The 15630-nt window shown below is 39.8% G+C and overlaps 3 protein-coding genes and 1 long non-coding RNA gene across 6 annotated transcripts; 2 read left to right on the top strand and 2 right to left on the bottom strand.

Moving 5' to 3' along the window:
• The first annotated feature begins 56 nt into the window (after positions 1-56).
• Positions 57-3617, top strand: LOC5503916 (fibroblast growth factor 1). The gene is made up of 3 exons (XM_001624805.3): positions 57-423; positions 2032-2135; positions 2731-3617. The coding sequence occupies exons 1-3, from the start codon at positions 255-257 to the stop codon at positions 3115-3117; spliced, it is 660 nt and encodes a 219-aa protein (XP_001624855.2). The 5' UTR covers positions 57-254; the 3' UTR covers positions 3118-3617.
• A 939-nt stretch (positions 3618-4556) lies between these two features.
• LOC116611705 (transcription elongation factor A N-terminal and central domain-containing protein 2) lies at positions 4557-12912 on the top strand. Of its 3 annotated transcripts, XM_048731613.1 has the most exons (6): positions 4562-4714; positions 5253-5364; positions 7276-7590; positions 7910-8658; positions 11017-11355; positions 11471-12912. In XM_048731613.1, exons 4-6 carry the CDS (start codon positions 8524-8526, stop codon positions 11669-11671), a joined length of 675 nt encoding a protein of 224 aa, XP_048587570.1. In that variant the 5' UTR covers positions 4562-4714; positions 5253-5364; positions 7276-7590; positions 7910-8523; the 3' UTR covers positions 11672-12912. The 3 variants fall into 3 exon arrangements, 2 of the variants coding, with proteins under 2 accessions (XP_032228077.2, XP_048587570.1); XR_007312585.1 differs by lacking the exon at positions 11471-12912 and having other exon boundaries at positions 4557-4714; positions 11017-11248; XM_032372186.2 differs by lacking the exons at positions 11017-11355; positions 11471-12912 and having other exon boundaries at positions 4557-4714; positions 7910-8848.
• Positions 9383-11017, bottom strand: LOC125570239. The gene is made up of 2 exons (XR_007312587.1): positions 10060-11017; positions 9383-9577 (listed from the first exon to the last, which is right to left on the bottom strand). It is a non-coding gene; the product is annotated as an uncharacterized LOC125570239 (long non-coding RNA).
• LOC5503912 (neuropeptide FF receptor 1) lies at positions 12066-14749 on the bottom strand. The gene is made up of 2 exons (XM_032372182.2): positions 13265-14749; positions 12066-12417 (listed from the first exon to the last, which is right to left on the bottom strand). The coding sequence occupies exons 1-2, from the start codon at positions 13925-13927 to the stop codon at positions 12118-12120; spliced, it is 963 nt and encodes a 320-aa protein (XP_032228073.1). The 5' UTR covers positions 13928-14749; the 3' UTR covers positions 12066-12117.
• Positions 14750-15630: the final 881 nt, after the last annotated feature.

Here is a 15630-nt window from a genome sequence, read left to right as displayed (position 1 = left end):
TTTTAGCCTTTAGAAAGATATAGATATACTCATAAATAACGTGTCTCCAAGCAACCCGTTGTGGTGAGTTGAGAGACGTCACGTATCTGCCACATATTTATTGGCTGACTAACCCAAACATAAACACGGGGATTTGCTAACCTGAGAATGACTTAATGAAAAAATAGCCATCGCAACCTTTTCATGTCTTTAGAGTTCAACACTACTTGAGAATACATTCAATTTTGCAAGAAATTAGTAGAAAATAATTAACAATGTCAAGTGAGTCTCTGAGAGAGATGAGCCAGGCGCGATTTTCTGAGACTCTGCCTTCACTGAGGAAGTATACTCGTAAGCGGCAGCTGCTGGCAAAAAATGGATATTACCTTGAGATATTCCCAAATGGCGAGGTTGGCTGCACTAGGGACGGCTCAAGTCCAAATAGTAAGTCTAGCTTATCATTCAATAACACAGCTTTTACCTTTCACTTTCAACATAAATTATATCTTTTTTTAAGGGATGAAAAATGCTTTTTTAACATCTCATCAAAATGACTCACTAATTTGTTATTGAATTTTGAAACATGAAATATTAAAGTTTTCTTCTTTGTAAAATGGAAATTTAACAGAATTGGTCTTGTGATTTTATTCTAATGGCTTGTCTGACGCTCGGAGCAAATCAGGATTACAATTTTAGTCATTAGCCAAAGCAGTCATTATACCTAGCATATGCACCGCATAATGAACAAAACACTTACAGTATTCGCATGTACAGCCGTTGTACTGATAATTTCTGCCAAGGGAAAAACGGAGTAGAAGTCGAAAGGACCGTGGACTGAAATTACCAATTCAAACTAAAGTACAAGAAGACTGCAATAAAATAACGATCTTTATTGACATCTAGAAGTCACTTGGAAGACCGGAAAAGATCAGTCCTGATTTAGCACTCAGATCCCGGTACCGACATGTAATTTGTTAGGAGCTTTATATCTTGAAATTGGCGGCACGAGTTTTCCACTCTGACAATCTTAATTTTAATATCTCCCGAATTTATAGAGCTCAGAAAGATCTAGATATCAGAAACAAAATCAGATTTTGATAAGAAATCTGAAATATTTCGTATGGCGCAAATATGTGGTGTTCGCATTTTTTTAGAATTCCTTTTTTTCAGAGATGTACGCTCAATATTCAACCCCCTCCCCCCCCCCCCCCCCCCCAAAAAAAAAGGCTCATTGACTACACGTTATTTCCAAACGATATGCGACAGTGCGAGCCCGGGGCTGTCAGGGTGTATGGTGTGTTGTTGGACCTCACTATATGAATAAATAAACCGATCAACAGTTGGTTAAAGATTCGTCCACCGACAGAGACATTTTATGATAGAGTGTTGCAGGATACCTGTGGTAAAAGTGGTGTTGCTTTATTTGTTGTAGTTTACACCTGTGGTAAGGGGTTACTGCTATATTTGTTGCAGGGTAAGGGGTTGTGGTTATCTTTGTTGCAAATTACCCCTGGGGTAAGGGGATAGTGTTGCATTGCTCTGTTTTCTCTGACTCTGCTATCTGCTCTGCTAGTGCTAATATTTTGTTTGTTTGTAGGTGTGCTAGAGTTCTTGTCTCTCTGCTATCTACTCTGCTAGTGCTAATATTTTGTTTGTTTGTAGGTGTGCTAGAGTTCTTGTCTCTCTGCTATCTGCTCTGCTAGTGCTAATATTTTGTTTGTTTGTAGGTGTGCTAGAGTTCTTGTCTCTCTGCTATCTGCTCTGCTAGTGCTAATATTTTGTTTGTTTGTAGGTGTGCTAGAGTTCTTGTCTCTCTGCTATCTACTCTGCTAGTGCTAATATTTTGTTTGTTTGTAGGTGTGCTAGAGTTCTTGTCTCTCTGCTATCTACTCTGCTAGTGCTAATATTTTGTTTGTTTGTAGGTGTGCTAGAGTTCTTGTCTCTCTGCTATCTGCTCTGCTAGTGCTAATATTTTGTTTGTTTGTAGGTGTGCTAGAGTTCTTGTCTCTCTGCTATCTGCTCTGCTAGTGCTAATATTTTGTTTGTTTGTAGGTGTGCTAGAGTTCTTGTCAGTCGGTCCAGACCTAATAGCGATTGGTGGACATGCAGCAGACAAATACCTTGCGGTGGACAACCAGGGCAAGATATTCACATCGGTATGATCATCATTAGTAGCTATCGTTTGCTATGTGCGAACAGAGCAAGATGTATCTTCATCAATTAATGAGTTTACGAAGCGTGCAACCTAAAAGTACTTCCAGAAAAAAATATTATTCATATTAAGGGTATATGGTGATAATCAAAATGCCATGAGCGGAAACGGGAAGATACATTAGTTTACTGAAATACAGAACTAACACACGGAGTTGAAATAGACTTGTGACCCTGTAAACAAAACGGAATGATATTTCTCATCATTAGCATAACTGAATTGGTCAAAATTAAAAAATAAAATTAAACAACAATTAGGACCTCTGTAAAAAAGAATAGAGTCGATATTAAAGTAAATAAACCCAAACCAAGCAAACTTACATAGGTTGCAGCTGTGACAACAGTCGTATGTGTTCACCCAAGGCATGTGAACTCACGTGACATAAAAACCGAGCAGGTCCCTGGGCAACTAATCTAACGAGATCTAGAAACGTAGTAATCATAACTTTGAATTCCGTTGTATCACTTAAAAGATCTTAATACTTACTCATAGATATTTGAGTTCATTTAAAAGACACTCATAATACCTATCCCTTTCAGAACTCGGAACGCAAGGAGTGTGTCTTCAGAGAGTTGACCGGGAAGAATTTCTACACCCTTATACGCACTTGCCACTCGGATAAACACGGCCACGGATGGTACCTATCAATCAACAATCGCGGGCGGGTGGCGACCAAGACGTGCACTTACAGTGATCACCCACAACTCCACTTTATTGTGAAAGTAATCAAAGAGAATCAAGAAAATAATGGGAAATCTGAGAGTACACGGAATTCGACCCCGGTATGGAGAAGGCAGTCAATGGAGGACTTCGAATTGATTGATTTTAACTCATTTACACCAAGCCCCATGAGTGGGATGTCACAGAGGAGTTCTCAGTCCGAGGACGAGTCTTCTGGTTCGGTAGAAAATTATACTTCATGTTAATAAGTACATTTTGATCATGTATCACAAAAATTAGCTTGTGATACTGTGATAAGGAGTATGATAAGGTTGAAAAACGTGGTTCTTCTATATTCCACAAAAAACTGCTACGGAGCAATTTTGTAGTCATTGCAATTTATGTCAGATCAGTTTACAGTGAATTCTCGAATCTTGAAAAATTAGAATTCCCTTTTTTTTACCCGTTAAGTGGATATCTTGTCAAAGAAATTGCGGACATTTGGACAAACTCCCGAGGATTCCCCTGTTTTCTCATGCGGAGGCTAATAGGCGACTTGCAATAAGCAATCACGTGACCCACGTCAAAATAAACACAGAAATGCTTAGGGGCCACGAAAAAATAAAAATCTTTAAATGAAAATAGGAGAGAAAGCTTGCCACACAAAAAGTCACAAGTACAAGTCCCCCATGGTTTGTCTCGTATCTCTGTCGACCCAATATCTTTGTCTAGATTTTGTCGCACAATAAACTCTACTGAACAACAAGGAAATGAGCATTCTTCCATCAACTTTCGCCCACTAAATTGTATTTAAGAAATCTAAACAAATATCAACAAGTTAATCACGTACTTCACGGTTATTCTAGAAATAATGTGTGATGTCACCATACTCTATTGGTGATGGTTTAACCATTGTAATATATCTTTTTGAAACCACCTCTCTTAGAAGCCATTTTTTTCGAACCACCCCTCTTAGAAGCCATCTTTTTGGAACCACTCCTCTTAGAACGTAGCAGGGGGTGGGGCACTGGAGACACGTGCCCCCCAATTTGTTTTAAAAAATTATAAGGAAATGACCAGTCGGGTGTGGCTGTGCCCCCCCCCAATATTTCCTTAATGTTTCTGTATTGTGCCCCCCCCGCGATATTTCGAGTCCTGCTACGGCACTGTAGAAGCCCTAAAACTAAGCCCCCGTCCCCCCCGCCAAACAGGCCCATACGGTATACGTAAGATGGATTTCTTAATGTAGTTTAGCAAAAATACAAATCACATTTCTAGATGAAATATCAACATATTTGATATTTTCACGTTTCTAATGATAAAAGTTACTTCCAACTTTTACATTCTCGTGTAATAGAAGTAATGATGAGTAATTTAGCATTAAATTTGAAATGAGCGTTTCAATTTGTAATTATCAAACGCCATAAATGTATCCGGAGGAGCATGTCCCGTCTTCTTTAGATTTTGTAGCCCTGAGAGGTCAAACCCTTCAGAGCCCTGTCAATATCATCCCTTCCCCCTCAGTTGGCAGCCGAAGTAAGGAAAGTTAACACCCCCTGGATCCGCTATAGGCCTATCACATTGGGTTGACAGTCCAAAGGATTGCATTACATTAAGTAAATAGATGTGACTCTTTGTCTCGTATTATATAAAACACCTGCTATGCGCGTTTCATTTTGTGTGTAAATTTGAAATTCAAATTGAATATAAATCCATATCTATATTTTATCCGGCGTTCATTGCTTTGAATAGCAAATCGTGCTATATACATAAGTTGGTCTTCCTTGGCAGACAGGTCACATTGCATTCAGCAACCGATAATCATGAGAAGTCGGATTCTTGTTCTGGCCGCCTTTGCTGTGTGTAAGTTTGATTCCAGGTGCATTTTTAAAAATATACTAGAGTGCGGGCCATGTTTGTTATTGTACAAGTACAGGTGTGCGATGGAAGCGAATTTCTCACTTACTACACTTTTTTCCTATCTAGAAACGAAAAAACAATAATCCGCCAGTTGAATTTCGGTCTATCGGTTTTTATTCTATCAAAAAGGCTTGTAACACCAGATTGTGTCTGACATTTTGTATTAAAAAGCCTTACAATCAAAACTTAGTGTACAGAGAAAATCGATTCTTCCATCACGCTCTATAGACCGGTTAGCAATTTCTCAAACCTTCCTATTCACTTATTTAATTAGCTTTTTAAAACCTCTTATTGTCCCGTATGTAGCAATGTGGACCTCTCGGGTTCCCTGTGGCTAGGGAGTTTTATTCAGTGTTGATGTAATAACTGTTGCCGTTACATTTTTTTTTTTTTTTTACAAATTTAATCGCACTTTAGAAAGTGAAAATGTTTGTGTAAAAAAAAAAACAAGGTTAAATGTACAGATATGCGTGTGCTGTAGGTTTAGGTTCAGCGCATGCGCAGTGCGACCAGTCTATGGTGATGAAGGATGTAGCTGTGTGTCAGCGGCAGTTCATTGGTGGCATGGCTTCGGATCCTGGTGCAAACTGCAGGTACAGTTCAGTCTGTCAATCACTCACTGCCTGTCACGTGATCTTAGAATGCTAATAGGCCAAAGACAGTACCTTCTGCTCTATCCATACAAACATTCTAAACATGTTTACAGTACTCTGATTATGCTAAATATGATATTGCTAAATATGTGGATTGAAATGAAACGCTAAAACAGTGAGACACTAAATTGGACTATCTTATTTTATTTATGAAAGTAGGTGACATCTGAATACCATGATTACAATTGTAAAAACGTTGTTTCTTTTATTGGGACAAGGCGGTGGCTGACAAAATTAAATGTCCATCCCCCCTCCCTCACTTCTTAATCCCCTCCCCAGTAGTAGGGTAGGTATGGAATCAGCCCGGTTTTTGAAGGAGAATACTAATTTTGGGGGTGAATACATTATCTTGCGGTCAGTTCCGACGGCCGTCGTATAGTCCAGCTGCGACAGCCAACCATAGACGGTTATTCTATTACGACGACCGTCGTACGATGGCTATTCAGTTCCGACGTACGTCGCATCTATTCTATTCCGACGGCCGTCGAAGGACGGCTTTTCAGTTCCGACGGCCAATTCAGCCGTTGAACGTTAAACATAACCTGCCTATATTACTACCAAACGTGGTCTCAAGTCACAGTTAGAGTCAAAGAAAATAGCAGTGAAAAAAAGTCTCTGATTGAATGATAGGGAAAGCGATGCGACGATGTGGAGGAAGTAGGGAAAAAGAAGATGCTGAATATATTTATTTTATAAAGATGTGTTATTTATTGTCTTAATAAATTATAAGATTAGCCCGTCTTTTTGTTTACAGTCTTGTCATCTCAGTATTTGATCTTGTTATTCTAATACATGGTGCTCGAAAACAAGCATTTTTTTCGTCAATATATTCAGCATCTTCTTTTTTTTTACTTTCTCCACTTCGTCGCATCGCTTTCCCTATCATTCAATCAGAGACTTTTTTTTCACGGCTATTTTCTTTGAGTCTAACTGTGACTTGAGACCACGTTTGGTAGTAATATAGGCAGGTTATGTTTAAAGTTCACCGGATGAATTGGCCGTCGGAACTGAATAGCCGTCCTTCGACGGCCGTAGGAATAGAATAGATGCAACGTACGTCGGAAATGAATAGCCATCGTACGACGGCCGTCGGAATAGAATAACCGTCTATGATTGGCCGTCGCAGCTGTACTATACGACGGCCGTCGGAACTGACCGCATATTAAGTATTCACCCTCAAAATTAGTATTCCCCTTCAAAAACCGGGCTAATTCCATACCTACCCTACTACCCTCCCCCATTTCAATCTTTAAATTCGCCATAGAGTTATCCAAATTGATTTGTTTTCTTGTTCTTTTTTTTTTAATTCACGAAGAGCTAGCCTAGTCCCTAGTCCCCTGCCCTCTTACCCGGGTTTCTTCTTGGGGTTTCTGTGGTCGGTAATAGTTGTGATGTCACAGGAAATCATATCCCCGTTCTGTGGGTGAACTCGACACAGAGCCAAAGCGCTGTCTTACGCCTGGGACTAGGCTGAATAAGATCGTGACTACATGAAGCTACTTGGCACTTGTGCCGTAGCACAAGGACACACGCGGCCCTGCGTTCACAGCATTGTTTAACCCAACCTTGTTCATACTAAATTCATTATTGCGTGTTGAATAAACACTGTACAGCGTAATCTTTCTCACCTAATCCCAACCCACCCTTTGCCCGACGCTTATGCCCCTAAAACAAGGAATGCCGTTGTCCGATCTTTAAGACTAAAAAAATCGTGTACAGAAAAGTCGAGGGTCCCCAACCCAACCCCGCCCTCTGCCCACCACGTATTCCCCTCAAGAGCTATCAAAGCATGTACAGCCTATGTCCAATCTTTTTCACACTAACTTTGCCGCTCTTTCTTTTAATTTGAAGCGTGTTGTATAAGAACATGACTACATGTGCGCACGACATCGTCTTCCAAAAGTGTTTTGGGACTCTGCTGCAGCAGATGCCTGGCTTAAGAACAGAGATAGAGAAGGTTTTCTCCCTTATGCTAAGCTCTTATAATCTTGACGTTACATACTGCGGAGTGCAACTCGGCGAGGCCGTCAATAGAACCCAAATTTCACCAATGCTGAAAGCACTTGTTCCGTGTGACAGGGACAAGTTAGTCGAGAAAAGTAGAAAATGCAACGAGGGATTCTTCGCTAAGTTCCGGGCGAATAGAACAGACCCAGCTCTATGCAGGTAAGTTGTTTTTATTCCTAACTGTTTTTATGGCTATTGATATTGACGGATATTGACAGACATTGAGGCTAGCCTGCCATTCAGGCGTTTACCCGGTGTTTCTAGCGAAAACCAGCCTCGACCGTTCCGTAGCCGCCATCTTTGATTTTGAGCAAAATGGCGGATACGAAAAGCTCGAGGCTGATTTTTCGCTATAAAAACACCGGGTAAACGCCTGAATGGCAGGCTACATAGAGGTAGGTAGGCAGACGACAGATGGGAAGTCTACAGGGATAATTGCAATCTAACAAAAATAACCGAATAATTTCTTGTTTCTAAGCTTGCTTGCGGAGAGTAAGAGATGCGATTTAAAAGTATCCAAAGAGCACTGCCAGGCATCCATGGTTGCCCCGCTGGACCCCTATAACCCTTTCTGCCCAAATGACCAAGACCCGACCAACGTGGTGCCTACCGTCAAAGCTGGCGCCGCGAGGGAGAAAATCTGGTCTGTGAGGACTGCTTTGTCGCTGTGTCTCGCCTTGATGGCCTTTACTAAGGATTATTAACTGCAACCTGCAATTGTATCTACAATGAACTTTGGGGGAGGGGAGTTCTTCAGGGTAAAAGGGATAGGGGTAATCGTCAGGATATTCTAAAATACCTCTTAAAAAATACCTAAAAAATACCCGCTGTTCTTATTCGCCAACGGGAGCTTTAAACTCCTCTTTTTAATCGGACTATTCGCGTGACCAGACTATTATTTCGTCGGGTTTGAAGGGGGTTTCCGGGACGAATAGCTTTACAAAATTCCACAACTGGAAACAGTATCATGCTGTTTGCAATAAAAATAGACCCCTTTTGTTACCTTTTCGTTTTTTGTTTGTCATGATTCAGAACACGGTATTCCTGTTTGCGAAAACTTAGTAACCAGGCTTCAGCGCGGTCACTCGGCAAATGTTTATTTTTTTCAAACAAGAGCGCGGTGAAATGGATAAGTTTATCGTACGAAGAAGTCGTGAACCAAGACCAGAGAGGATACGAGAAAAGTCTCCACCAAAAACAAAGCAAGTTACCATAGAATCTTTACCGGTAAGAACAATGATTCACCTAACTCTAAACCTTAAATCATTCGATTTGTTTATTGCATACAAAAGCAAGTATAAGTATGTAGTGACCATCGCCTAGCTCATCTATCTAAAATCTATCTAAAATACTGTATGTTACTCTGTTCTATCTAGCTTATGTTGCTACTACGATTTCATTAAAGGAAATAATGTTTTTTATGTCGTCCTTTTTTTGTTTTTGATAAAAATTACAATTGATTGTAAGTAAATTGCACACAATGACAAAAACAAGACCCTGCGCGCAGGGTTGACTGGGATACCTGATGGGTTACCTGTGTATATGTATGACAATATTTTTGGCCATAATGATACCGCCTGGATATACTAAAAACATTTGTAAAATCTTGAGTTATATTATAAATGCCATATCATAACACTACTGATTGGGGCAAGAATGGTAAGAAGCACCAACTCTCCAGGTTTGATTGGGGGGGGGGACTCACCATGAAAGTGGACATGACTGATTGTCCTATCTTTTATAGTGTAAATTTCTACCAAATGCTATCATACAGCAGTGTAGAGAGCATACACTAGCATACACAAACTACATAGAAAGAGATATAATCCACAGCAGAGCACTGTCATAGAAAATGTGTTTGAAAATTGTTATAAGTGATAGCACATTTGGGGGGGGGGGGGGGGGGGGTCAAAACAGTTTTTCGGATACAGCAATTTTCAAACAAATAATCTGGAAAGTCAAAAGATATATTTAGTCCACCAAGTTGTTTTCCAACAGCTACTCTTGTGAGACAATGAGCTGGCCCTATATTTCTGGTGCTGTTTGAATTACTCCTTCAGGAAAGACTACGCCTATCTGGTTAACTTCTAGAATACCATGGATGTAACAAGGGGGGCTATGGCCAAACATTCCTTGGGTGTATTTGCTGTGAAATTTAAAAAAATATAGAAACAGATGTGAAGACAGATATATAGACACAAATGGGAGCTGCTTCTTCCTTTCTTGGAACTCCGGTCTCCCACTGGAGACCTTGCTATTTTCTAACTATAAGGGTTTGTAATAAAATCTGAATACTAAGCAAAAAATGTTTTAAGATATTAGCATATTCATGGCGAATTTTAGAGCATCACTTAGGAAGAGCAGCATTGGGGGAACAATAATAATGAGAAATATTACAAAAAAACAAACTCTCTTTTTTTTAATTTAGTAGCAGTAAGTATTGTAATAAATAAATTGTTTCAATAAACCTGCGATTATTAGCCACAATTTATTTTTTGTCTCAACAGCATTCCCTAGCATTACCTTGTTGACAATATCAGCCGTTTTCCCACCAAAATACAAAATGCACATATAAGCAATAAATGTAATTAACTTTACTTCATTCCTGAGTGTATAAAGCTAAAGCACCTCAAATTTTGGCCTTGAAGAAAGCTCCCGAACACTTGTTTCTTTCTCTACGGCCCTACGGGTCGGGTCTGCAACTAATCGTATCATGAATCGACGAAGGAAATATGCAGTAAAAATTCAAATTGACATGAATTTGGACAATAGCATTATAGATAGAAAAGCTTTGATTGCATTTGCAATAATATAATTGCCAAAGTTGCCTTTTTTACCTGCACAAATATAAGCTAATGCTCGGATGAAATCTCAAATCCAACATGGCGCATCTCCTGTCTTGAAGTGAACAAGCGAAGTATTGACTATGACGCAAAGGCTCTTGGGGTATTGCGAAATATTGCAGATTTTCCGGGACCACGGGAAAAAAAACAGTTGCAATTTATAACTGGGCTACCACAGGTATCCCAGTAATAATTCAGAATACTTTTGGGGGTCTTCCTTTAAAACGACCCGATAAAACTAAGAAACCTGAAAAGTTACTAAGTAAGCTCCTGATAAACTAAACCTAACCCTAAAAGGCCCCTGAAAGAATAAAACTTAATGGAAAAGTAACTGGTTCAGCCCTCAATAAACTAATCGTAACTAGAATCCAACAATCAATTAACCCATACCACAAATTCTAATGGTGTTTGTCATCATTTGACAAGAGGGGAAGTGGCTGAATTAAAATAAATGTATGGACAAGTCCTTCATGTGGGGGGCGGGAGTCTAAAGCACGGCAGCCCCCAATCACAGCTAGAGACAGTGTCCTGCATTCTTGAGGGTATCTGTAATGTAGTGAATTCTTGATGCACAAGCTATAATGCCATCGCAGTGGGTTGACTTTTAGCTTCATTTTAAAGAATGTTGATCAACCACTCCTTTATCATTGTTACAATTGAAAATACTTGATGTTATATTGCATTGTATATTTTAACTAAGTTATGAATATTATCACACCAGCAATGCTTATTCTACTTCCAGAAAGTCGTTGTAGTAGAAGATGTCAAGCGCTTAAAACTCCAGCTAGAAAGTGACCTATCTACTCCAGAAGATATCCTCTCTGCACTGCAAGAACTGAAGGCCAAAACCCCATCAAAAGCTGTTCTTCTGTCAACACAAATTGGTCACACAATCAACTCCTTACGAAAGCATACATGTCAAGATGTCTGTCAACTTGCAAAAGAAATCTTTAGAAAATGGAAGCATTTTATTGTAGAGGAGGAAAAAGAGAAGCCTGCAATTGACGTTAAATGCGACTTGAAGACAGAGACTATGCGGAACAAGGCTAGGGAGTTTTTGGTTAAGGCTCTTCAAGATGAGGTAAGGTTTTTGTTAAATCATCATTATAATCATCACAACCATCCCCACCATGACTGTTGTCATGATCACTTTGCTGATTCCATTTTTTAATTAAAGATTATTTTATTTTATTCAGGAAGGAAAGCTGTCAGAACAAATAGAACGTACTGTGTTTTTCAATTCAAACCGAAAGATTGATAATTTTTACAGAAGAAAGATGAGAACAATAATTTTCACATTGAAGCACAAGGAACAAATAAGAACAAATGTTCTCAATGGAAAGATGAAAATAGAACAACTATTCCAGGGACTGACCCCAGGTATACAGTTTAGTTAAGAAAATTCCCATGATTGTTTTGACAACTGCTGCATAGTTGTACATTCATGTACAACATCATCAAGGGCTAAAGCCAGAAGTTTGAACAGGAAGGTTCATTTACCCGGACAATTTTCTCCTATTTACCATGTTCTAATTCATAGTGGTACCGTTTAAGCTGACTGTAAAGTCCCCCCCCTTGGCTACTTGCCTGAGGTGAGCTTTACCAGTCCCCCTCACAGCTGTTCTGGACTTGTGGAGACTGAGCCCTAATTACTGAACAGCATACCTTTTTTTGTGACCATTGAACTCTAGTCTCTTATGCAGTTGGTCTGATCTCTGTCCTGCGTAAGGTCACAACGACTGCATATAGGAGACTATTGAGCTCCTGCTAGTGAACAAGTAAAGGAAGTGAGATTCCTAAAGTTTTTACTGCCTTCAGTATATTGTATCAGTCTAATATTCTTTCATTCGCAACATAGTAATCTTCTCATGCGCGTCCTAAACCTCCTGCTATTAATCAAGTAAAGGATTGGATTTGCACAAGAGCTACAAAGTGTAACTACATACATTACCGCCATTGGTAAATCGTTCAATATATTCATTCTCTTAGTTAGTAGCAGAATCATCAGGATTGCCCATGGCAGGTAGAATGTATCAAAAGCCACAGCCACACTGATAATTATCTTAGTGACATGCCTTCGTGCACGGAGTACCACAAGGTTTGCGCCTTGGACCGCTTGTTGGCACCAGAGAGCTTTGATGATCTGGAAAAAAAGTATGTCACGTGTGTTTATTTGATACGTTGCAAACAGTACAATGTTCTTTTACATTTACATCATGACCGTAGTTTTTCTTGGTCTAAAATAGTCTGGGGCAAGCGCGCGGGAAATCTGTGGTAATCTAAAACGTTGGTGTCCAGACTCCCTTTTCACACTAAGGCGCACTCCTACATTTTACGGACACGTGAGAACTCAACAGTCTTTTGTGAAATCGTACGCGATTTCGTACGAGTTGAGTAGTGCTTAAAAGTAAATAGTTCTAAAATGCACAGCTAGGCTTTCAATGCTTCAGCTATAAGTATATTGAAATATGGAACAAGCGATTTTTAATAGTTTTTTAAGCATTTTTTAAGACATTGTAACAGTCTATTTTGTATACTTACTGGGAAATTGGGAATTCGTTTTAATATAAATTAGAGCCTTAGCCCTGCAGTCAGCATAAATAGTGTTTGAATATATAAAGTTTATATTTTACAACATTGTTTATCGTCACGTAGTGACGGTTCAACTTCTTGTAGAAAAAGGGCTTTAAAGCCCTTTTTCGCAAGGGCGGATACAGGGGATTGGATTGGGGGGATGTCCCCCCCCTACCGCCGCCTTTTTGAGTAAAAAAAAATTAAGAGGTACGGTCCATTTTCCTTGGCCTGCTTGACTTTGCGACAAATCCAATCCAACATGAAGTATTGTTATATCTATGTGACCTGCCAAGACCCACTGGGTCAGTTACTGTATAAGCTTACTATCCGGCCATTATCCCTCCCCCTATTTTAAAATCCTAGCTCCACCCCTGTAAAGGGACTTTCACCTTTCACGCCCCCTCGCAACCCCTCACCTGACAAGACGTGTAGAGAATGACGGCCATAGGCACGAGGAAACTGAACGCGAGTTCTGCCGCCACGCTGACCTGCGAGGGCAGCTCCGCCGACGTCACCTGGTAGCACGACAGCATTCTTTGCTCGCGGTGACTGCGGTGCTGGTTGGTGAAGTATATGGTCGAAGGCGTGGAAGCCACTAGTCCCAGGCACCAGATACCCACCACTACCCTTGCCACACTCAGCCTCCTCACTCGCGATCTCAAGGGGTGTTTTACCACCACGTAACGCTCTACAGAGATGGTGGCAATGGTGATGATGGAGACTTTGGATGATATTCCTGATGCGCAAAGAACTGCACGGCATGCCACCACTTCTAGATCCCCCATAGGGCTCTCCTTAATAATACTTTTGATCATTCCACTGTAAAACAACGCAGCGAAGAGCCCACAAAGCAAATCTGACACAGCGAGATTCAGAATCAGCATGTTGAAAAAGTTGCGCAGGTGTTTGTCAAAGAGGACGAGGGAAATAACGATGGTGTTTCCGCATAGCGTGGCGACGAGGACGGAGATTGTGAAGACGTGGAAAGCGATTTTCACTCCAGTGCTTCCATCTATTATTAAGTTGTACACGACGTATTCCTCAGGCTGCGACTTCGTACTGTTGTTACTCCCCATCATGACTGCTTTCCCCAATAACTTATTGATCTCTGAATAAGATAATTTAGTCACTTGCCTTGAATCAATTCTAGAAGACGCCGTAATCTGATATTCCCGTCTTGACTGTTTGGTTTCTTTATCTTTATATACTTCAAGTCACTCCGTACTTTGACACAAGCTTAGCTTTTTGCGTCCTCTACTCCCTGTACAAGTATCAGTCCTCGAACTTAAAAAATACATTCAATTAGAGACCGGTTTACCTTTTTTTTCCGGTCTCCCGGTTTTTCCATTGCTTTTTGCTGGTTCATTTCCGCAGGTTCTTAAGTGTAGCCCCATCGTTCGTTAACTTGGATACGATAAATAAATGCTCCCAGATCTTAGCAAGCAAACGTAGTTTTCTTCACTGTTGTAAGTGAAGAAATCGTTTTTTAGTTAATGAATACGTCCTCGCATCCCCTCGAGAGCAAGCTCGTAATTGGATAACTCGGTTAGATGGTGTGCCTACTTTTTGTATAATATATGTAGATCATGATATGATATGTTTTTTCTATAATCCGATTTTTTTTTCATCTTTTAAGAATAATTGTGAAACAGAAAAGGAATATTCTGTGATCTGTGATATATAAATAGTTTTTTACTCGAAAAACCGTTTTATCAAGTAAGAATACAGCCCTTTCTGGCTGCTTCTCTGTTTATTGTGTTATTGCTTTATCTTTTTATGGCACCTTTCTCCTGTCAAAGCACCATTGATTTGTTTACACGTTGCTTATTTGCTACGTCTGTTGCTCTGATAATATCGCGCTTCTAACTAATTATTTTTCGCATACGTTTATTATTAACAAACGAATCATTGTTATCTTTCCTCCCAAATCATTGTAATTGATTTTACTTTTTTTACTACTCTTTTAAGAATTAAAAAACTGATAACAAGTTTTCCTTAAAATCGAATTTTAAAGCAACCCTGATTGGCCCAGGACCGGGATTGACGAGCGCCGACATATCGTTCTGTTTGCCATTCGACTCAAACCAATAGCTGCCGTAGAGGAAATGAAATAGTGAATCAGTAGCACAATAAGGTAAAGAAATATCTTTTAGTCACGTCAAACAATGATTTTGTACTGATAAGATTTTTTTGTGTATTTACGTGTTGTTTTATATACGTCTTTCTTTTTGTTCAAGGGGAAAATTCTCTTCCTATATCTCTCTAGACTAAAATTCCTTCCCATGATACCTTGCATGCTTAATAAACACGAAAAGACAACGGTTCTACGAGCGCCGACCGAACATCCCGCTGTGATACGTTTTTCTGAGCGGGAAATGCCATGCCCATCGGCTTTTTCAAATGAGTAACCTATATATTTCCAATCAAATATCGATAATAACGATATAACAGACTTCATTCGTAGATTGTATTTTGAAGTTTTCTTGTGAACTGTTTATTTTCAGTTATAAACAATAACAAAGGAGTTGTTTATCGTTGGCCTTACATGAAGTACTGACCCGTTTGGCAAACTCACGAAACGCTTGTTACACAGGCTCCTTTTCTTGTGAAGCCATATACTTTAAAGTGTTATACTTACTGATCACAGGTCTACGTAGATCCTCCCTTTATTATACATAAAGTGCAGGGCCCAAATAAAAACCTCTTCGGCCATGTAGGCCCCCTGATTAAATACTATAATTAAAGAGACACTACATCGAATTACCTTCCCAAGGTCTACAAC

The sequence above is a fragment of the Nematostella vectensis genome, chromosome 1, assembly GCF_932526225.1.
Source record: "Nematostella vectensis chromosome 1, jaNemVect1.1, whole genome shotgun sequence".
Lineage (NCBI taxonomy): Eukaryota > Metazoa > Cnidaria > Anthozoa > Actiniaria > Edwardsiidae > Nematostella > Nematostella vectensis.
The sequence above is the reverse complement of the archived record's forward strand: the minus strand, read 5'-3'. Positions and strand labels throughout refer to the sequence as shown.

What these genes read in the sequence shown, in the direction of transcription:
- LOC5503916 (XM_001624805.3), top strand. Translation starts at nt 255, where the DNA reads ATGTCAAGTGAGTCTCTGAGAGAGATGAGCCAGGCGCGATTTTCTGAG. An exon ending in GGACGGCTCAAGTCCAAATA is followed by an intron (nt 424 to 2,031) that starts GTAAGTCTAGCT and finishes GTTTGTTTGTAG; the next exon opens with GTGTGCTAGAGTTCTTGTCA. An exon ending in AGGGCAAGATATTCACATCG is followed by an intron (nt 2,136 to 2,730) that starts GTATGATCATCA and finishes TATCCCTTTCAG; the next exon opens with AACTCGGAACGCAAGGAGTG.
- LOC116611705 (XM_032372186.2), top strand. Translation starts at nt 4,675, where the DNA reads ATGAGAAGTCGGATTCTTGTTCTGGCCGCCTTTGCTGTGT. An exon ending in GATCCTGGTGCAAACTGCAG is followed by an intron (nt 5,365 to 7,275) that starts GTACAGTTCAGT and finishes TTTAATTTGAAG; the next exon opens with CGTGTTGTATAAGAACATGA. An exon ending in ACAGACCCAGCTCTATGCAG is followed by an intron (nt 7,591 to 7,909) that starts GTAAGTTGTTTT and finishes CTTGTTTCTAAG; the next exon opens with CTTGCTTGCGGAGAGTAAGA.
- LOC5503912 (XM_032372182.2), bottom strand. Translation starts at nt 13,927, where the DNA reads ATGATGGGGAGTAACAACAGTACGAAGTCGCAGCCTGAGGAATACGTC. An exon ending in TTCTCTACACGTCTTGTCAG is followed by an intron (nt 12,418 to 13,264) that starts GTGAGGGGTTGC and finishes CTTTTTTTCCAG; the next exon opens with ATCATCAAAGCTCTCTGGTG.